This window comes from Aspergillus fumigatus, chromosome 1, assembly GCF_000002655.1.
Source record: "Aspergillus fumigatus Af293 chromosome 1, whole genome shotgun sequence".
Classification (NCBI taxonomy): domain Eukaryota; kingdom Fungi; phylum Ascomycota; class Eurotiomycetes; order Eurotiales; family Aspergillaceae; genus Aspergillus; species Aspergillus fumigatus.
Window position 1 is genome coordinate 2,626,289 of NC_007194.1, and position 21,038 is coordinate 2,647,326.

Below are 21,038 nucleotides of genomic sequence, written 5' to 3' on the forward strand. Positions count from 1 at the left end.
CTTGTGGGTTTGAACCCCTGAAAAACAAAGCTCTAGGACCTCTCTACCCTTAGTACTCCATAGGGAGTATGGGGCTACTCCGTAGGTAGGTTGATAGGTAACCTCATCGAGGGAGTAATACCAAATGTTTCATTAAGGTGTTGGTTCCTTGCACTTCTGCTGCTGTGTCGGATGCAAGGTACTATGCACAGGAGATGAATGTCTATGGAGTACATCCAGATGTCTATTCTGATGGATGTGAGATGATGATTCAAGCTGGATTGTAATACTGAGTTTCAAGTCCAAAATGATGGATACCTTATCAAGCCTGTGTAACAAGGGATCTTCTGGATCTTCTGATCATCTTAGACTCTGATGGTAAGCACAGACTAGTTAACTGCTACTCGTCCGTCATCGACTAAGGGATTCCTGATTGTCTCTGTTTTCTCTTCTCTTTTCAATTTCTGTTTACTCTGGACTCTTCTCCTTCTGTTCTCTCTCTATACCACACACACACACACACACTCTCTCTCTCTCTCTCTCTCTCTTCATCACACTTTGTGCTGTGCACTCGTGCTGGTCCCCCTCCCTCCTTCTCTCGTCTCGTTTCTTTTCTGTTTTCACTCCTATCCAGCTTTCATCTCAACCAGAGGAATAAAGTAGATTCACTGCCAAAAGAAAATCGTAAGTCTTCAAGATCATCGATGATTCCATTCCGACTTTTGATCTGTCCACTCTCCGAGCCACCACCCCCTCTTGCTACTCCCCAAAACCGTTGTTTCATCTTTTGCTCCGGTTCCCGCAATCGTGGACCACACACAGCTCTGGACTCTCTTATCACGACCTTTTCAGTACTGTTCTTCTTATTACTATCCTGATTCCCATAATGCATCTCCTGATTATTCCCTCCTTCTTCTTCTCTCTTTTTCCTTGTCGCTCGTTACTCAGGTAGACCCTTGATTCGACGTATGAGCTTCTGTATCACTGTCGTTATCATTTCTTTTCTGACTCTGATCCTATCCATTGTCCTTGTAACCTTGCCCCTGAAGCGCTGGACTTGAATGGATATTGACATCGTCCTGCCCTCAAGGCGACATTCCTTCGTTACTCGGTCTTGATTCCACCAGTACTTTCATGATCGCATTTGGCTCTTAACGTTCAGTCTGCGACTCTTATCACTACCAACTCAACTCGTACGGCATCGCTAGACAGGTGGAGGACCATCCATTCCATGACGAGCACCCACATTCGTTTCAGCTCTGGAATCACCTTCGTCGCCAATCACTCGCCAGTCATACGATTTGTTAGTCCCCGACCATGAGATAGCACTCTGGCAGTCACCTTCGTTTCCTGGTTCCGTCGATTCGTCCTTTCTGACCTCTGACGGCTGGTTATCAACTGATTCGTCTTCGGCTGGTCTCCTCGAAGAACTCGACCACTGTTGTTTTTTTATTTATTTATTTTTTTTTTTTTTCTGGCATCGCATTCCCTCGTTACCATAAAAAGGTCACTAATATCCAACCGATATGATCGTTCCGAAGCCCCCTGTAAAATTGGAGGGCCATTGCTCGGTCATTCACAACAATACCCTCTACACCTACTCCGCCAATGGATTTGCGGCCATCCCTCTCGGACGTGGAACCTGGTATAAATTGCCCATGCCCCCGGGAGAGCCGGTCTCCGATGCGGTATGTGTGACGGGTGGAATAGACGGTAAGGAAGACCAACAGGCGCTCTACGTGATCGGTGGCACGAGCTCCTCGTCGAATTCCCCAGGGTTGCAGCGATTCGCGTTCGGTTCCCAAAAGTGGACCACCATACAGACTGCTCAGCGGACCATGCAAAATCGGACGTCCCATGGCGCGGTATATCTGAAGTCTTCGTCCACTCTGCTGGTCTACGCTGGCAGTCAGACGGATAGCTCGAACCCTTCATCAGACACGTTTACTATCAGCACCGTTCCTCCATATATCCTCGACGCTCATTCAGCACAGTACCCCTCCTCATCGCCGGTGCTTCTGCCTTGGAGCGATGGTGAAGCGGCCTTGGTAGGTGGCGCAACGACTCCCAAAGAGGTCCATCTGTTCTCAGTCTCGGATGGCTGGCATTCCTCCGGTGTATTTCTCCCCCAGCCTCTGTCCAGCGACGTGAAATGCGCGATAGTACATGGATCGGACGGAAGCAAGGCGCTTGAAGCATTCAATCTGAGCGTCTCGCCCAACACCATGAGTAGCATCGCATTGCTCAATCCCGGTGGTCAGCCAGCGCGTTCTAGCACAGATTCCGGGGCGTCGTCCTCGAGGAGAAAAAGGAGAAGGGAGGTTTCTGTGGCCGATCGCCCAACATACGATGGATCGTTAGCGCCATCAACGACCCGATCGGACTACTCTCTCGCTCAAGGCGATAATGGATTAGTGGTTATGTCGAGCGGCAGTGGTACCGACTCACTGGCCATTTTCAACCAGACATCCAATAGCTGGGTCAACACAACCAAGCTCTTCTACGGAGACAAATCTTTCCAGGAGATCCTCGCCTCAATCCCAACAACCACAACATCATCATCATCCTCGTCTACGCCAACCGCCACCAGCACCAGTTCGAGTATCAGCACGAGCAGCGCCGCCAGTGACGATTCATCTGGCTCGAGGGTGGGTACTATCATCGGCGCGACGCTTGGCAGTCTGGTGGGCATTATTCTAATCCTAATCTTAATTCTCTTCTTCCTGCATCGGACGAAGCTGGGCCGCAAGCGTGCTGCCAACCAAGGCCAAGGTCAGGCCAATGACAAGGACCGTCTGAGCTTCCAGGATCAGGGCATGGAACCCCTGGCTCGTTCGGCCTATCCCATGGCCAAGAGTGCAGCTCCGCTCGCGTCCACATCGGTAGACTCGCTCGCCATCTTCTCTGGCAGGGCTGCCGATGAAAAGACACCTCGGACAGCCGGTGGATTCCCGGGCCATGGACCTAAATCGTCGCCGCTCAAACCAAGTCCTCTGACCACTATCCAGTCCAGCGGTGACTGGACGCCATCCAGCACAAACTCGGCCGGCGCAGACAAGGCTGTTGAGGCACAAGACATGACCCTCGGGGACAAACCGCGCGGTGACCGTACGACGGACGAGGGCTGGGGCAAGTACTTCCAGAACAACAATGGCACCAATACCAACCTAGCGAACACACCGGCCATCGCGGCCCCTCGGTCTAATGCAGAGGATCGGATCAGTGCCTGGCCCGGAGCGCCCCTTCCTCAATTGAATTTTGGCTTCCTGGAAGAGCCCGCGCCGCTCGGCCGGGTGGTCACCGGTAGCCCCACGACGGAGGACGGCCCCAAGATCAACCAGATGCTGAAGCGCGCCGAGTCGCAGTCCGCCCGCATCTCCACTGCCAGCTCCTTGAGCGCCGCGTCCGACACAGATGACGATCACGACCATGACCATGACCGCCGCGACGGCGCCTCAACGATTAGTGGTCCGGCCCCGGACCCGCAGTGGCGCGGCGCTCCGCACCACAGCTGGATCGGCCGTCCACCCAGCAGCACCTACAGCCGCAGCTTCTACAACCCCAGCGGCCGCGAACGTGATACCATCAACACCCGCGGCTCGAGCGTCTTGATCCCAGATGCGCTTGAGCCCATGCCCATGCCCATGCCCACCACGCCCTTCCCAGGTGCACCTGCGCCTGCGCCGGCCAACCCGCGCAACAACGCAAACTCGGATCTAAGCTGGTTGAACCTCAACGCCGATCGATAGTCTAGCCCACCTGCTACCATGTCTGTTCATCTAAGCATCAAGCTTAGCACTCAGCATCAAGCGTCGTCATCTGCAATTGATTTTGATCTGGCTTTCTGCAGGGAAGCGAGCGTTGAAGCGTTTCTGCCTGCCTTTTCTAATTCCCACCATATCTGTCATTTGTCTGTCCGTCTATGTATGTATCGAACTACCCTCCCCGTGTTGCAAGGGCATTGGAAAGGCGTGGTGTTTGTGTTTGTATAGTGATTGGATTCTATCTATCCCTCTGTATCTCGCTCCCTCTTCTATCTCCGTTTCTTCACCGTCTCTGTCTTGTTACTGGCTTGGACTGTACATAGACTTTGCGTCTTGTCTCTTTATGTTAAGGGGCCATCGGTGTTAGTACCGATCACAACCCTGTCTGCCTGAATGGATCAATGCCATATGCATTGTGGACTGATGCCATTTGTCACAAATCATCTATTTCCTTTCCCGGCACATGATCAAGTAAGTGAAAAATGGTCAGATGTAATTTCCTGTGGAGAGAAACAAGGCTATTAAGTCATTCTAGAGACGATACATGAACGCTGAGAAACAAAACGACGAATGAGGAAGAAGAGCGCAAAGCAAACCTGATAATCGTCAAGTCGTGATACGTATACGCCATCGTGTCATCATAATCATCATCGTCGGCCATACCGTCAAAACGCTAGGGGGAAAAAAGCTGACCAGAACTCACATTCAACTCCAATACGAAGACCGGTATCTCATATCCGCCCCGACACTCGGCGATCGCACCTTCCCAGCATGTGAGTGCAAATATCCCGAAGAACTGGCATTTTCCTCAATCTTGTCCGGGTCGACGGTCCGCCAGGAAAAACGGGGCGAGCCGGCGGCACTCTGGCTCTTGCTTCGCATGCGCTCCTGTCGCTTTTGACGACGTTGCTCGCATTTCTTTCTGAACTCGGCGCGTTCCCTGCGTTTCTCGTCGGCTTCTTTCCACTCGGCGACGGCGCCCTTGATGCTCAGCGCGGAGAGGCCGATGCTGGCGGCGTCGGCGAGGTTGGCTTTGATGCGGAGCCGGCGAGCTTCTTCAGGTGATATCGCGCCGTCCTTCACCATCTGCATGCGCTGCTTGCGCTTCTCCATGTTCTGGTGCAGCCCGTGTGCGGCGTGGACCGTCGCGATGGTGGCTAGGCCTGCCGTCATTAGGGCTTGTCGGTTGAGCTTCTTGCGCTGCTTTTTCTCATCGGAACTGTCTCCCAGGTCAGAAGATGATTCACTGTCCGGGGTGGAGTGGTGGTAGCCGCCGTCATCAGCATGTGAGCCCCTGGCTCCCGACGTGGTGGTGATGGCAGAACTTGGTGCTTGCGTGGCATAAACAGAACGAGGTCGACCTACATCTCTGGAGTGCCTGGCCCGTCTCTCCCCAGGCTCACTATCCCGATCGCTGTCCGAGTAGTCATCGTAGCGTGAGGGCCGCCCACGATGTCTTCCTCGCCGGTCATCCCAGTCCTTGTCCCTGTCCTTGTCTCCCAGCCCCAGCGCTTCCATACCTTGATTAATAAACTCCGACACGCTCTTACTTCGCTTGCGCGAGCGATGGCGACGCGGTGAGTCGCTTTCATCGTAGCTGTCGCGTGAGCTGGACCGGCCGCGGTGACGGGACCGGGAACGGGACTTGAAGCGCTCATAGGCCTCCTTTCCGACTGCAGCCAGAGCGCCCGTGGCGGCAAGGTTCTTGAGCTTGCTGTCGGAGCCACGACCGCGGGATTTGGATCTCGACTTTGACCGTGGCCCATTCACGAAATGGTTGGCCGCCAGTCCCGCAAGCGTGGACTCGATGATGTGGCGCTTCGAGTGCTTGTTTGGGTTACGGTCGACTAGCCCATCTGTACCCGCAGCGGTAATTGCAGCCGTGAGAATCCGTTTGCCTTTCTCGCCTGTCCACTCGCCAGGTTCCTTGCGAACACGGAAGGCCTCGACAGCTGCCGCTGTCAGTGCGGCCCGAGCAGCCTGAGCAATGCGCTGCTCGCTCTTGTCGCGACGGTGGCAGTCTCTGCTGCGAGAGCGCGAGGGAGAGTACGAGTGTGATCGGCCATGGTGACCATAGGAGCGACCACGGCTATAATCGCGGTGTCTGGAAGCCGAGGACGCCGCCGCTCCCAGACCAAAAGCACCCAGGGCCTGCTCGGAAAAGGACTTGCGCCGTCTACTGTGCGGAGAGCGGCTGCTTGATGGAGAACGGGAGTATTTGCGGCGGTCATCTATATCCGTCAGCACTCATCACTTTGTATCTTTTCCTCGTACGTCAACCCCCACCCCCAATCTATCGTTCCTTTAGGCAATACATACGTCTATCGCCCTCATGCCTTGACCGACGCTCATGTCGGGGTCGATACGAGTAATCCGAGTCCTCGTAGTAACCTCCCCTCCTGCCATTCAGTGAATGAGATCTGCGCACTCTCTCCGTTCCGATACCCGCTCGAGAGGGTCTTGGATCTGGAGGGTACCCATAGCCGTATTCGTAACCATAATCGCTGGGGGGGTAATGGCGGGGCAAATCATCCAAAGACTCGCTGCTTCCATCGCGACGACGGACAAGGTCGGTTGGGGCCCGACTGCGAGGATCAGCATAATAGTAGGGGTTTTCCTCGTAACTGGGGGGTGCTGGCCGGGCGTATCGATCACGAGCGGGATGGTAGTGACGATCGTCGTAGTAGGCCATTGTCAGCAGTGGTAGCACTAGCTGGTACGGAGTGGTTGAATCTAAACGAAATGAAGGCGGTTCATATGGATGAGAAAGAGAAAACGATGAGGATATGAGTAGGATGGGGAAAAGGAGATGGAACAAAGAGGGTGACCGTACAAGACGAAAGGAAGGACCAAGATAAAGAAAAGCAACTGGACACGCAAAAGGCCAAAGCGGGGGGTGGTGGGGGGGGGGGGGAGGGGGGCAAAGCAAGTGGGCTGAAAAGAAGCGCCAGTGACGTATCCCGATGGACCTGGTGAAACTCGACGCGAATGAGAATGGTTGCATTGGACTCCCATTTCACACTTTGATATTCATTTTAGTCTTATTTGCCGCCCTGTCGATGCAGTGCTTAACCGACCGTGGCATGATCCGTTTCTTTCAGTTGTTGCTTTCTTTGTGGTTCATCATCTCCTTCGTTCTCTTGGCCTCAGGCAACTCGCTGTCACCTGTCCAGTCACTCAGGTATCCATCAGGCAGCTATTGACAGGGACTGGGCATCCAATTAGCTAAGCAGGCATCCAGGTGCACCTACGTCATGCTGTGTTGCAAAGGAATCATCAGCCATGATTAATTCACAGGTTATTACTATTTTTACTACTATCTACTATCTACCGTCTATATTCATGGAGTGATATGATACTTATCAAGCACCCGAGGGTTTCTCCGGCTCCATCTCTGGGTCCACCGGTCCCTGATCCGGTCTTTCCAGAAGCCCTAGAACCGTGGTTCCAGTGCCTAAGCTTTAGATCTCGACAATCTCAATATTGCTCACTTTTGACTCGGCCGAACTATGAGAGACGTATGTTCAATAGTCATTATCGAAGTCATACGCAACAACGATTCGTATCAGAATTGAGAATGATATGTCGTCTATCAGTTACGATGATAGCGTCCATTGCTGATCATCATCAATCAATATGGAGTAGTAGTGTACATGGCGGCAAAGGCCTTCATGAACATTCTCAGACCACGCATTATGGCATGAACGCAGAATGAAAAGGCATATGGAGGGGGGGAAAAATGCTGGAAAGCTGGTCTCACAAAGCAAAATATGAACAGCCGGCCATTCGACCGGAAATCATGCAGGAAGATGATACATGGTATATACGAGTCGTTCCACCCGACCGGAATCCGTAGAAATAAAGCTAACCCTCTCTGGCCATCTTTTCTCAGACAGGAGAAGTCAAAAAAAGAAAAAAACTCAAAGGATAAAAGAAAATGTACCAAAGAAAGGGTGCTGCACAGCAGCCACCATTTGCGCCTCTTTGATTTAAACGCCATGACTCCAAAAGAATCAAAAGCCAGACCCTGTTGAGGGGGATTGTCCTCCCGAAGAATAGAAGGAAAGTGTGGATAGAATATGTGGCATCTCCCCGTGTCTGCCTTGCAACCTTCTCATGAATTCTCTTTATTCTTCTTCAACTCATGTTCACCTCCGACATGGCTTCTCATTATCAACTCATGCGGAGTTATCAACTCAGTAAGGTGAATGCCGACGTTGACTTCCGCTAGACGTTGTCATATTCATGGTACTCGTGCTGCGGTGATAGACATTTCCATCCGTCTGCGACTGACTCGTCGACCGCGAATGGTTATCAGGTGGGCTGGTTCGCCCTGGTGCCCACCGGCTGCTGGCAGCCTCGCCATCGCGGTCGCCTGTTCCCGAGGGCATGTCTTCTGAATGCGTGCGGTGAGTTCGGATATGTTGTTTCATATTGTCCTTTCGAGTAAAGGCCTTGTTGCATATGGGGCAATGCACACTCTTCTCTCCCGTGTGTTTTTTGCCGTGGCGTGCGGCGTGGCCGGATGTGGTGAAAGTCGCTGAACATCCATGGCTGGCTGCGAACGGGCAAGGGTATTTGTTCTTTTTGGTCCCTTTGGCACCGGCTCCATCTTTAGATCCGCCAATGGATCGCGGCGGGGATGGGGGGTCAGACGCCGAGTGGCCGCTCAATCGCTTCTCGGCGGGTGCAATCGTGGGAGGGGGATAAGCGTAAGAGTCTTGTCGGCCAGAGGGATAGTAACTGATTGCGCTGTTTTGAGTGATGTAATCGTAGGAGGAGCAATCGGAGGAACCAGGTGACGCGGGCTGCATCGCTTCCGAAACTAGATCAAACGGTTGTCGTTTTACTCTGCCAGGAGATCGTGCAGTAGACTCTGTGTAGGGAGCTCCATAACTGTAGTCGGGTAACAAGGTCCGTGGCTGTTGCTCTGACTGAAGCGAATATGATGAAGAAGTGGATGGCTGTCTCGAGACCCCATGACTTGATCGAACTGCAAATGATGGGTGGTCATCATTGTTCAAGATGGAAACGAAGCTTGACTTGCAACTGGCCATCTCATGACCCAGCAGTCTTACTGACTGCACCTGAATCAAAGGATGACGGATTAGCTCTTCGCTCTGGCTTCTTGGCTGCTATAAACACTCAATCCATATTTGATCTCCCCCATCTTGCTTTCTTCCCCCGTTCTCCCTTCTTGTCATGAACAAGTTCAAGGCTCTGTGACTGAGGCCGCAAAAGTTCGCTGGTCCATCCCAGATGAAAATGCTCAAAGAGAGAAAAAGAGGAAGAAGACAAAAGAAAGGAAGAAGCGCACAGGAAACCGTCAAAAACGAAGCATCTCGGTATGAAAAGAAGTTTGGACGAACCAGCTGTCTGAATATGTTTGTTCCTTTTTTGCTCGTGTAACACGCCCAGGTCTGCACAGAGCGCACTTGCTTGCGCGGATCGGACAGCAGAAGCCTGACAAGTAAACCAAGGCGTCTCTGCCTTACCGTCTGCTGTCTTGACGCTGCTGGATTCTTCGATGGGTCTTACACAGCCCTCTTTTATCGTAAGAAGAGCCAAGGGCCAAGACGATCCACCGCCCACCAATTGAAGTCGATATGGAGCAGGTATCACGAAGCAAATCCCCCTGTCCTCCTTGGCAGAAAGAAATCGATTGTTGGAGCGTTGTGATGCCCGTGGCAGATGTTTCAAAATGGGCCGGTCGTACCACTCGCCTTACGCAGAGAGAAAACTCGACAGAATTTCTCTAGAAACTCGTGATGCAGGCTTGTCGCCACAACCCTTTGAAAAAGTACGAGGCGAGAAAAACACCGATGCCAGAAAGATTAAAAGGCCCAATATTCTAGTTCATGCGCAACGGTGAATTTAGCGGTAGTTGAGATATAGTCACCTAATCAATGAAAATAACAGAGTGAATAGCCGATAGATCCCTTGATGAGGAAACAGTCCGATATTTGCTTGGTGTAAAAAGGAGGAGAGATGTTATGTCAATGATGGACGGTATATGTGGGAGTGATTATAGAGGAGGGGAACGGAAGAGTCGGATTAGGAAAGAGAAAAAAAAAAGTAGAGGGGCCAGAGAAGCAGAAATCAGATCGATGATTGGAGAAACGGCGATGAACGATAGGAAGTCAGGAGCACGGGAAGATGGAGCACAGAGAGAGAAATGAAGCCAAAGAGTCGTCTTGAAGGAAGAAGAAGAAGTAGAAGGCGACGACAACTACAACGACGATGGCGACGACGGAGACGACGACGGAGACTGACTACAGAGGTTAGCTGGAGCATCTTGAAACCCGTCCAGGGTCCGGAGGAGCTCTGGCCATGTTGAAAGTCAGTGAGCAATGGTTAAACTAGTGGCTTGGTGGTTGAGTACAAGGATACAGCATCCACAACACTAGTGGAGGGAGTGGAGCTGAAAATAGGCATCTTCATTTGTAGAATACTAAGACAGTATACCCAATAATCAATCCGGATAGAGGCAATAGATAGATGTATTATTTTGATATGTACAGAGTAGTTGAACAGATGGTCTTAGGTCAGCTGTGATTGGGACAAGTATGGTCTTACCCCTATTATAAGCAAGTATCCCAGAAAGGTACAGAGTGAAGTGAATTTGCCAATGTACTACAAGAGAAGTCAGTGTCTATCTCACTGTTTTGTCTGATGTCTGAAATTGAAAATAATAAATACCATATTTTGGAGTGCGAAAAAGGGAACACATGCATACGCATTGCCAAGGAGTTTCTAGGAAGATTACTCTGCAGCCCACGACATAAATGTGGCTCAGGTATTTCCGAAGTACATCCAGAATTTGGGCACACTACCTTAATCACTTGGCTGAGCGGTTCGGTAACATCTAACAAATACCAAGGGAATAGCCACAGTATTGTGGGTCTGTAAGCTTTAGTCTACGGGGGTTAATTCCTCCGCTGACTACGCCAGAGGGGTTTGTCAGGTACTTGTATTCTCTGGTACAGGTTTAATTTGATGGTCTAGGTACTTTATCGAAGAGGAAGGATACCACAGATCGCAGGCAGCATACAATAGTACCATGAGGTCGAGCGCAGAGAAGATAGGTACAACAATTAGAATTTGAATTGTTCTGATACCCATTCTTCCGTTGTAGTAATACTTCAGTACTTATGTGAAGAGTAGACTGTAGACCCTTCATCTGGAAAACCCTCAGAACCCCGTTCAAAACCAGATTTATCGCTCCACCACCATTGGCTGCGCCCCTGGCTGATACGTGTGCCTGTCGTCAGCTAGATAGCCTAGCCCAGGAGTAAATGAAAGGATTAAAATAATATTCTAAGGATGACATTCGATGTAAAGGATTGGTCCACGGTTAGGTCGGCTGTAGTGCTGTTGATGTGCATTGGGGTGGTGTCTTGTGGAAGTGTCTAAAAAGTTCCAAAAGTCCCTGCTCCTAGTAGGAGCGACTAACTCAAGATTGATTAGGGTAGCCTGGCATACCAATGATAAGGGAGAAATAGATTGCTGGCGTCCTTAGCATTTATAAACCTAGGAGTCTGGAGTCTTGGGTGTAGAGTTGTACCTTACTCGTAGTGAATTAACCAAATTATATTACGTAGATACTGTATTCATCCGGAAGGAAATTTCTGCATGTAAATAAAGAAACTTGGAGGCAGAGACTCAAATACTAGGCATACCAGAAACCTCAAGTAAAATATTGGGATTACCAAAAACAAGTACATAGGCATTGTGGGTGAGGTTCATTCGATTATTTACTGCTTGGATCAGTGGTGAAAGAGTCCCAAACCGAATACTCTATTTAACTGTTTGAACTTAGGTATGTCTATTGTGCTCTGTCCTGATAAGCAGTTTTGGCACCTCGTGCTGGGAAGAAAGTCCTTTTGCCTAATATGATGACTAGGGTTTGTTTCCCCCTCGCTCCGTACCTGCCCGGTAAGATATCCCCGGACAAGCTTATACCCATACAAGTTCCCCATCTTTCCTAAAGCCGTGCAAATGCCGTTGCCAAACAACAATTCATGCATTCAGTCCTCAGGAGGTAATTACAGAATTATTGAAGAGTTCCTAAGGGATCTCTCCGCTTCCCAGCCGAAATGCCTTATGTTGTTATATCTCGGCTAACATAAATGCGAATACCGAGTTTGATTGTACATCAGATAATCAATAATGATTATCGAATCCTCTTTGGGTACTCTTGTCCGCCCGTCTCGGGTTTGTTATGGCCAGACGCGAGAAACCCGAGTACGGGTGTATGTAAGTAATTGTTACTTCTTGTATGTGGCTGAGCTCCACTGCAGTGCACCCTTACAACGATTTCTAGATAGTATGTCAAATTGTACTACTTATTTTCCAATTCCATTCATTTCATTCCATTACTTGTCTGAAAAACCAGACTTTCTTGAGAACAACAGATAGCTCCAAATCTATTCTCATACTGCTGGTTTGGACCCATGATGGGTTATAGCCTTGTCTACTCCGTAGGCATCGAACTGTCTGAACGAACCAGAAGCCACAAGCCACAAGCAGACCCTGATTTGATTAAGGAACAACATAACTCGCTTGATGATAGGTGTGCTCTCAATGCTCATCGTGGTCTAGTTTCCCTTTCTCCTGGACGAATATGATGCTCATGCTAAGCAGAGCTCCTAAATCCAGCAAGTACCTATGATGAACCACGCATACGCGTTGTCCATGTTAAGAAGCCGCCCATAACTCCATCAAAATAATGAGCTCGGGCTAAGATATCATTAATCTCAAACGGGCCTGACCGGTGTCGCAACCTGTTTAGCATCAGAGGTCAAGCCATTCCCATTATTGTCGAAATATGTACTCCACGTAATTGCAACATACGCGTCAAAAAGATTAATCCTCAGCGGGAACACTTCTGTGGTGCTTCCGCATCTTACCCATGAACTGAGGTTTCCATATTGACATTGATTTAGCATGTCATGATATGTTCGACACAGAAAAGCGAAAAGGTAATCTACTCAAGCATGCGAGCTATTACTGTCGTTATGCAAGGGCAGTTTAGGAAAATGATATGCTTTCCTTGGGAGCATGGCGCATGCATCTCTGGCTCCTCGGATGACCCTCTTTTCCCTGAGAGGCCCGTCCCATCTTTCACAAGCGCAAACCCATATCTAAACCAGACCTGAGAATACTTAACACAGAACGGCAGGTGACATATGACGATAAAGGCTAAGTCTGATGAGGAATTGACACGTCGCCAAGATTCGACCGAAGCACTGATCATCATTCACTAAGAGTCTAGACACTGCTTATCAACATCACTGATTCCTGCCCGCATCGAGGGGTAGGAGCTATTGTCATCATAAGACCTGTATCAGGGGCTGTGCCAACACGCTCAGTGACTGATCGTACATCTTGCCATAACTGCGAGGAGCTGTAAGCACATCACCTGCCAGAGATGGACCTGATGGGAGCGAGTGGGCAAGCATCGCAGCCGCGTTGAGGGTTACGTATACCACAACTCTGGTCTAAGCCTCTAACTGGTACGAATCAAGCCACCTTGGATCATGGGTTCGAGTAGAGAAGGCTAGAGCGGGCTACGTAGTCCCTACATTAGTTTGGGGCTATCTAATGTTCACAGTGCCCCTAACTACAGAGTACTACCGAGTAGTTTACTGTCTCGACTCAGACGATTCAAAGACCCTAGCTGTGCTTCACTGGTTAGTGAGATGGCTCAACCTCTCACCAACAACTGACTACGAGTTAGTGTTACTCCCATTCCAAAAGTATTGTTGTCAATCCCGGTAACACGGATACCACAAGTGCCGACTCTGAGGCTTACCTCGTACCCTTCGTATTCGTATTCGGTCAGGAACAGAGTACCTTACAGAGAAAGCTGCGGAGTCCTCCACCAACAGATTATGTTACGGTCGTAAGTTATTTCCTAGCACACCTAGCGTACCAGGCTACACCCAAATAGTCCCCATCGTTCCCAATAACCCCATGCAGTCCAACTTCAATCGGGTCTGGATCGCGATGCTTTATCAGCCTTGTCTGGAAGGTGAAACGTTACCAATCCGTCTTACATTGTGTAGCCAGGGCCTGCAAATCCAACCACACAAGTGTACGCTGGGCTCCAGCCCATACCAGTCAGAATCACCGCTGAAGTCGCCGACTTCGGGTTACATACTCGGGGCTACCCTGTCCCAATGTTCTGACTCAGTTCACAGCCCTAAGATTAGCCCAGGGGCCACGAAGGTGGGCCGCGGCAGGCCGCCAACAAACACCAGGTCAGAGGCTTACTAGTGGTCAGAAACCCTGTGGAAGATTATTTTTTTTTTTTTTTTTGCGGACCCTTGAGGACGCCCAACCTTTGATGGTCTCATGGTCTACTCCGTATCAGTTTAGATTTCGGTGGCGCGTTGCATACGTAGGCAATTGCGCCTCTTCTTCAGCTGGCGGCACTGACACTGATACTGATACTTGCGGTAAGCCAGGAATTAGGCCAGCTGTGTAAATTTATGGTTTGAGTGGTGTTTATCTCCGGCGACGCCTACTTGAATTCTAAACAAGGGTCCTGGGTCATACCCTTGGCAGGCTCTCCTTGTCACTACCACAAAGAACAACCTGCCAGGCTACCCACAGCTGCTTCAGTACCTTGTTCATGCGATCTTACGACTCGTTTGGCCTCGTTTGGACTCGACGGAACGAGCATCTGCAGTGTAAAGAGCATAATGCCAAGAAATTATGAGACATTTATAAGGCGACCCGGGAGTAGAGCGGGAGCCCTGCTGAAATGTGATTCCCGGCGAGCATCGGACAATCATGCCTCTAAGGAGTACGGAAGCTCCAGTTGCAACCGCCACGATGACTGAGATCGCTTGAATTACGTTAGTCCAGAGATTATCCGTGATTCCATGGAGACAGGCTGGGCAGGATCTCTACAATCAGGAATGGATTGGGACATTCTAGGATTGTTTTTGAGGACTTTCTGGATAGAGACTAGCAATCGAATAAGATAATATAAGATTATACGGAGTACAGTGTGTTTACATTGATGGTCATTTCTATCTAAAGACTATTGCTATTCAAATGCATTGGCTGAAAATGTTCGGAGTACGGAGTACGGAGTAGTGATCATTTGAGTCAAGATCTTCAGGGTCTTTTCTCACAGAGTTTGGGCCCAAACCCTGGTTGCAGCGGGTTCAGACTATCTTACATAAACAGTATTTCAGGTAATGTAATGAAACAGTAATATTTCCGCTAATGTAATCCGGACCCTGTAATACAATGTATTTGTAAACGTAGAAGTAGCTCACACATCGAGTCATATTGGATTGTGGGACACATTTTCCCTCACGCAGGTTATGAAGCAGGGGAAATGACTCTCTCTCGTTCGTCTTATTCCCATTTCATATTTTGTATTTTGACATCCATATTACCGAACAGCCTATTAGAGACTTGAAATGGAGTATTCAGTTAGCATTGAACAGGCAAACAAAACCATCAGAGATAGGAGACTCCCGTCCGAACCGAAACCAATAACCTAGACAGGCCCAAAAAGGAAAAAGAAGAAGAGAAAGAAAACAAAAGACCACAGAACACGAGACAAAGCCAGACTTCACATCAAAGTCAAAGACAAGCCGAAGCTTAGTTGCAATAAGCTGCGTAAGCAGAAACGTCACTCGGTGGGGATTCTCGACCTGGGACGGCCACGGTTAGAGCCATAGACGCTCCTAGAATCAGAAAGACGGCGTCTAGCACCAAGATAGTTAGATAGCTTCATGGCCGGTCCCAGATGTTTACTGGGTAGCCTTAGGCCATGATACCAGGGCCTACGTATGCTGATGCACTTAGCGCTCTACTTGTGGCTGGTCCTGCGGCAATACGTAAGCCACAGAGCCTCAGTCACTACGGAATACGACCTAGGTACGTGGTAGAAAGCCCCCGAGGAGCCCTACTACTGCATCGCTAGCCTCATGGCGTCCTCGCTTGATGATTCGATAACTTTAATGAATCGCCAACTTACGTAGGTGCATACGAATGCCAGTGGTTAGCCTGTGGGGCCTTCACACCTTCGACTAGGGTTGTCTGGATGAGGGCCGAAATGGGTTAGGTAGAGCACGAGGAATTGGCATGCCAGGGTTCCGCTGAATTATGAGCTGAGTATCTACTCCGTTTGACCAAACTTTATGGGCTAAGGAAACTGAAATTATGGGGATATGGCACCACCCGCGGATTTGACTCATACAATGCCGCCATATCACGTAGGCACCGAGTGACACTGACAAACTTCACTTTTTGGAGATGGATCAGATCTCGTCACAACTGTTTCTGCCTAGTAAGTGCAGTGCAGCTGTTCTCTTAACACTGTCGTCCACATGTTGGACATACAGCTGCGTTTGCGGTTCTATGTCACCATGTGTTATCCATGCTCCGTCATTGGCACGGGTTGGTTGACAAGGAGGCTGAGCAGGGGTATACAGAGTACAGGCTCTCCTCGCGGCATCTGGAAGTTGGCACACTTTCTAAGGTGACGTTGAGAGGCGAGGCAGTCACTCTCGAAAGTTTGTTTATTGTGGCTTGGATATACGAAGTACGTGTGCAGCGGAGACATGCTTTAGATCAGGCTTTTCGATGCAATCTCTTCAGATGACGAGCAAACTTGCAGCTGCTATGTGTTGCCTATCGGTAGTCTGTAGTTCTTGGGTGCTTGGCGAATGGTATTCGTGGATTAAGGGACGTGAAGGGCGTTCCAACTGGCTGCAATCTGGACTTGCATTGAGCTACAAACAGCAATGATTGACTGACTCAATCAAACTAGACACAGCAGCCATCAGGGAGCTGGTCTGACACACTGGTTTCCAGATATCTTTACTGACGCTACAATCAGCCAGCTCAAGTCAATAAACCATCCTGTACTCGGTTTCGTCAATGGAATCCGCCCACCAAATACATAAAATAGCTTGTCGCACGACCTTGTCTCCAAGTATACCACTGCCCAAATGTCTATAACCCCAGAGGACCGTGGACAAACATCAAACAACGAACCACGGTGGGATGATGGAGAAGACTTGGGTTAGTGACACTGGACAGGCCCTTCATGACCTTCTGTACAGTCTGAAGACTCATCACGAATCATGGATCGATTTACTTTGACTCTCGCTGATGCTTTCTCCTCTCAGCAATCTCATTCAACTCTCGTTCCGCGCCCTCGTCGCCCCATTCCCGCTGGCGTACCCTAATAGTCAATCGCATGCGCGATCAACTCCTTGAACTTGATCTCCGTCAGTGCATTGTTGACTAGGACGTGAATATGAACAACCCAGCTCATGCAAAGTGGTTCCGTACCGCCAACATCCTGATGGCGAGGAGGCTGCGCTGCTGCGATCTAATACGGAGCGGTTCCAGATGTTTTTCAGGGCTCACTCGGCAATCTTCTTCTGAATTGGGCGCAAAAGTCTCTGCGCGATTGAGGGAATGGACAACGTGCTCTTTGCTCATGGCGGCCCGGCGTGTTCGAGGCCTTGGTCGTAGCTGTCTTTGTAGTGGACATTATGAGGAGTTTGACGGTGGGCTTCAAGCGATTCTCGGCCAAATTTAGTTGGTACGGGAAAGATGGGAAAGTACCAGGACTATCTAACATGAGTTGATAATGACTGTGACTCTGGCCGGAGTCCATGGCATTGAATCTGTTCGGGTGACTGCAGGAGATCTTCCGGCATCCACCATGCTAATTTTTTGAACTTTATTGTAGTTACATGAGGTTTGACATGTCCACTGTCGAAGTGACGCTCGATACCAATCAGTTTGACGGGGCCCATTATCCTATAGAGTGGGATAATACGTTTCGACCACAGCTGTGAATGCACCTTATTCATGATAGCTATGCCCCACATAGGGTAACGCCATGCAATGCAATGTTCTATCACTTGAAAATGAAACACTAGCTACTATGAACTCTTCAAAACGTGGAATTGATCTATAATAGAGGCGGGCTCCATGATGTTCAGTGGCAAGAATAGTCTTGCATCGGTGGTATGGGTGTTGCAGACTGGAATGTCTGAGGTAGCCGGCCTCCTCTGCGCCCTTCATCCGTCTCCTAAGTACCAGGCCGAGATTAGCACCTTCTGCAAAATGTTACAGCCATCAGCTAAACTGCAGAGACGAAGATATAGACTATGTCCACAATCTTTTCCCAGGCGCAGCATTCCAGTTACGCGCCACAACAATGAGGTTACCATATATTCCATCTTATCACCAGCCGCACTAGGAGATCTCGACCGATCTCGAAGCGTGGCAGGTAGTCCGAGGAATCCTGGCCTTTTGTGGCCGTTGATTCCCAGCCACTCCCGCATTCCTGACGGCGGCAGATCGACCGCGCAAGGGAGGACCCAGGAATGCATGGGGTATATGAAGTGCTCGAGGATCGTTGCAATCGTTGCCAGAATCATCATCATCAGCATCATCATCATCATCATCATCCATTCTCCTATCATCATTGGCGAGATCAACTGGATCGTCAAGACATCGTGTTTCTACATCACCGGAACACGCCCCAAGAACTTAGAGAATCTCCATCTACTCAGTTGCTCAACATGTCGCAGTCGACGCGGTCATCGATGCTCCTGAGCTTCCTCCTCCTGACCATCCTAGCCCTATCCTCTCTGGGGTCGGCTCGTCCCATCTCCAAGTCAGGAAATGGCTTGTCAAGATCTGGTATCTATTCGAGATCTGCTAGTCCTAGTCCCGTACGTCCCTTTCAACCCCCTATACTTGCTACCGGTCGACTAACAGATTTGCAGAGAGTAATCCCTTCGAGCGGAGAATACCGCGAAAAGCTCATGAAGAATATCTTCGACTCACTCGGTCTCAGCGCCTTGAACAAGCTAGACGACTGGAAGAAGAAGCTGGAGGACTCCGATATCATCGACGACAGCAACAGTCCCAGCAGCACCGTCACAGAACAGAACAACGCCTCCATCGTCGACGAATCCACGAATGACTCAAATGACGAAGAGACCGAGAACACTCCGGCCACGGTCGATATCGTGGATGATATCCTCTCCACAATGATCGACAAGTTCCACGAGGCATTCCTCACTCAGGATGAGGTTACACTGATTTGATACGTTCTGGCTCGGAGTTTCTGAATATGATGGTTTTGGTCTACCGAAAGTGGATGGTCAATGTTTTGCGGCTCCTTTTGGCTCTTCCCTTGATGGTGCCCCTCCTTCAGGGCGATAAATGCTTCAGTGTGGTAGATTTTAATGAGTTATGATGGCAGGTTATGTACGAGTCAGCGATAGATAATAAAAAGTAAATCTGAACCACAATCTTGTATGGTTATTATCTCATACGCCGTCTTTCATACTTGTACAGTTAGTATTCCATAGACTTTCGGCCTTCGCACTCTGATCCGTGGCTTTTAAGTCCGACTTCAGTCGGACAGCGAGAAACCAGGGTAATCACAGATTTCGCCTTCTCGATAACCGCCCCTTCGCCCGGCTAACTCATAGAAATAGGTAGAAGATGGACAGAGAGGCACTGTGTGTGCTCCGTTAGGTCTGCGGTGACGCCGGTGATAAGACAGCTAAGTCCGTCAGGGTCGGCATCCGATGTGGGGTGGACCATGAATGATGCAACAAATCGTTATTAATGTTCTTCAAATTGACCGAGGGCCGCCGAAGCATAAATACATCTCCTTTTCTAATCTTTTGCGTGAGTCAAATCGCTGAATTACATCTAGGTGCACATACACCGGTAAAAAGAAAAAGAAAAGAAAAGGAAAAGGGAAAGAAAGATGCCGTCTCTCGTTGGAAAAGAAGTCGGCCCTACGGGGTACGGCATGATGAGTATGTGATCAATTCGCGTCTCTACACTCAATTGAATCCTCTACTGACCAGGACAGGAATGACATGGGCCCCTCAACTTCCCTCTGAAGAGAAATGCTTCGAAACACTAAACACGGCGCTCGCCCTGGGCGCGAACTTCTGGAATGGCGGCGAGCTCTACGGCACCCCGGAGTATAACTCGTTGCATCTGCTGAACAAGTACTTCACGAAGTACCCCGAGAACGCGGACAAGGTGGTGCTGAGCATCAAGGGCGGCCTGAAGCCTGGCGAGCTTGTTCCGGATGGTTCGGAGGAAAACATTCGCCGCAGCGTGGATGAGTGTCTACGTGTGTTGGACGGAAAGAAGACGATTGATATCTTCGAGTGTGCCCGGCAGGATCCTAACACAACGGTCGAGCAGACGGTGACTATCCTGGCTCAGCTGGTCAAGGAGGGCAAGATCAAAGGGATTGGGCTGAGTGAGGTGAATGCGGAGACAATCCGGCGAGCGTACGTTCTACTTTCGAGTTGCTAGTGCTTGGTCTACGCTGTTACTGACGACCGGAAACAGACACAAAGTCCACCCAATTGCCGCGGTAGAGATTGAGCTCTCTCTCTGGGACACCCACACCCTGAACGACGGCGTGGCCGAGACCTGTGCGGAACTGGGGATTCCCCTCGTCGCATACTCACCTCTGGGTCGCGGAGTGCTGGCCGGTGCTTTCACTAGCGTATCTGAGATCCCCGAGGGCGACTTCCGAAAGTCACTGCCCAAGTACCAGGAGGACGCAATGAAGCACAACATCAAGCTTGTCAACGAGGTCAAGGACCTGGCCTCTCGCAAGGGCGTCGCACCCGCCCAGATCGCTTTGGCCTGGATACTGACCCTGAGCGGCAAGCCAGGTATGCCTACCATCATTCCGATCCCTGGGGGTACAACGAGCGACAAGGTTACGCAGAATTTGCACGGTGTTCCCCGTCTATCGGACACCGAAATGGGTGAGCTTGACCGGATCCTCAAAAAGAATGAAGTGCGTGGTGCTCGGTACTAGGCAATTGTTCATTGTTGCGGGGAGATTTGTATTGATTATGTACATGTAAGATACTGAGAACAGACAGATTATAATCCTATAGATCTGATCTGGTCAGCACATTGCCATGAAACATATGACAGAATACAAGTAAAGTCAAGGAACAAGTCAGATCAAGTGTAGAATAGTCAACATGCAATCTCACAGAGGACTGGAGATTGTCCGCATTGCAGAATTCTTGATAAAATCATCATGCAACAAAGAGCTGGCTGAGCAGTAATACTTACACTAGATTCCAAGCTAAGCAGCTGATGTCATTTGAATGGCAGGAGGCCTATTGATGATACCCTGTCCAGCGACTGATTGTTGTTGAAGCTTGAGTAAGAGGGAAGAGGGGAGATTTGTTATTGTGCGGGTTTTTCTTTGGTTGGAATAGCCTCATCACGTGTTGCTCGCTG

At 49.8% G+C, this 21,038-nt stretch overlaps 7 protein-coding genes and 1 non-coding gene across 8 annotated transcripts; 5 read left to right on the forward strand and 3 right to left on the reverse strand.

Annotated features, from left to right (window-relative positions):
- Positions 1-1,505: 1,505 nt before the first annotated feature.
- On the forward strand, positions 1,506-4,214 carry AFUA_1G10210 (uncharacterized protein; the record flags this gene model as incomplete). The annotated part of the gene is made up of 1 exon (XM_747294.2): positions 1,506-4,214. One exon carries the CDS (start codon positions 1,506-1,508, stop codon positions 3,726-3,728), a length of 2,223 nt encoding a protein of 740 aa, XP_752387.1. The 3' UTR covers positions 3,729-4,214.
- Positions 4,215-4,448: 234 nt separating this feature from the next.
- Positions 4,449-6,747, reverse strand: AFUA_1G10220 (uncharacterized protein; the record flags this gene model as incomplete). The annotated part of the gene is made up of 2 exons (XM_747295.1): positions 4,449-5,974; positions 6,063-6,747. The coding sequence occupies 2 exons, from the start codon at positions 6,745-6,747 to the stop codon at positions 4,449-4,451; spliced, it is 2,211 nt and encodes a 736-aa protein (XP_752388.1).
- A 1,192-nt stretch (positions 6,748-7,939) lies between these two features.
- On the reverse strand, positions 7,940-8,557 carry zfpB (C2H2-type zinc finger protein; the record flags this gene model as incomplete). Its single annotated transcript, XM_747296.1, has 1 exon — positions 7,940-8,557. One exon carries the CDS (start codon positions 8,555-8,557, stop codon positions 7,940-7,942), a length of 618 nt encoding a protein of 205 aa, XP_752389.1.
- Positions 8,558-8,688: 131 nt separating this feature from the next.
- On the forward strand, positions 8,689-8,949 carry AFUA_1G10240 (uncharacterized protein; the record flags this gene model as incomplete). The annotated part of the gene is made up of 1 exon (XM_747297.1): positions 8,689-8,949. One exon carries the CDS (start codon positions 8,689-8,691, stop codon positions 8,947-8,949), a length of 261 nt encoding a protein of 86 aa, XP_752390.1.
- A 7,771-nt stretch (positions 8,950-16,720) lies between these two features.
- AFUA_1G10250 (uncharacterized protein) lies at positions 16,721-17,162 on the forward strand (the record flags this gene model as incomplete). Its single annotated transcript, XM_747298.1, has 2 exons — positions 16,721-16,793; positions 17,023-17,162. The coding sequence occupies 2 exons, from the start codon at positions 16,721-16,723 to the stop codon at positions 17,160-17,162; spliced, it is 213 nt and encodes a 70-aa protein (XP_752391.1).
- A 953-nt stretch (positions 17,163-18,115) lies between these two features.
- Positions 18,116-18,844, forward strand: AFUA_1G10260 (uncharacterized protein; the record flags this gene model as incomplete). The annotated part of the gene is made up of 2 exons (XM_077803894.1): positions 18,116-18,466; positions 18,521-18,844. 2 exons carry the CDS (start codon positions 18,116-18,118, stop codon positions 18,842-18,844), a joined length of 675 nt encoding a protein of 224 aa, XP_077660064.1.
- A 520-nt stretch (positions 18,845-19,364) lies between these two features.
- Positions 19,365-21,014, forward strand: AFUA_1G10270 (aldo/keto reductase family protein). The gene is made up of 3 exons (XM_747300.2): positions 19,365-19,570; positions 19,627-20,059; positions 20,121-21,014. Exons 1-3 carry the CDS (start codon positions 19,519-19,521, stop codon positions 20,599-20,601), a joined length of 966 nt encoding a protein of 321 aa, XP_752393.1. The 5' UTR covers positions 19,365-19,518; the 3' UTR covers positions 20,602-21,014.
- On the reverse strand, positions 20,746-20,838 carry AFUA_1G10275. The gene has a single exon (XR_013344471.1). It is a non-coding gene; the product is annotated as an uncharacterized ncRNA (small nucleolar RNA).
- Positions 21,015-21,038: the final 24 nt, after the last annotated feature.

Excerpts from the sequence above, each read along its gene's own strand:
- AFUA_1G10270 (XM_747300.2), top strand. The coding sequence starts at position 19,519 with ATGCCGTCTCTCGTTGGAAAAGAAGTCGGCCCTACGGGGTACGGCATG. Across the intron at positions 19,571-19,626 it reads TACGGGGTACGGCATGATGA|GAATGACATGGGCCCCTCAA; the intron begins GTATGTGATCAA and ends TGACCAGGACAG. Across the intron at positions 20,060-20,120 it reads GCGGAGACAATCCGGCGAGC|ACACAAAGTCCACCCAATTG; the intron begins GTACGTTCTACT and ends GACCGGAAACAG.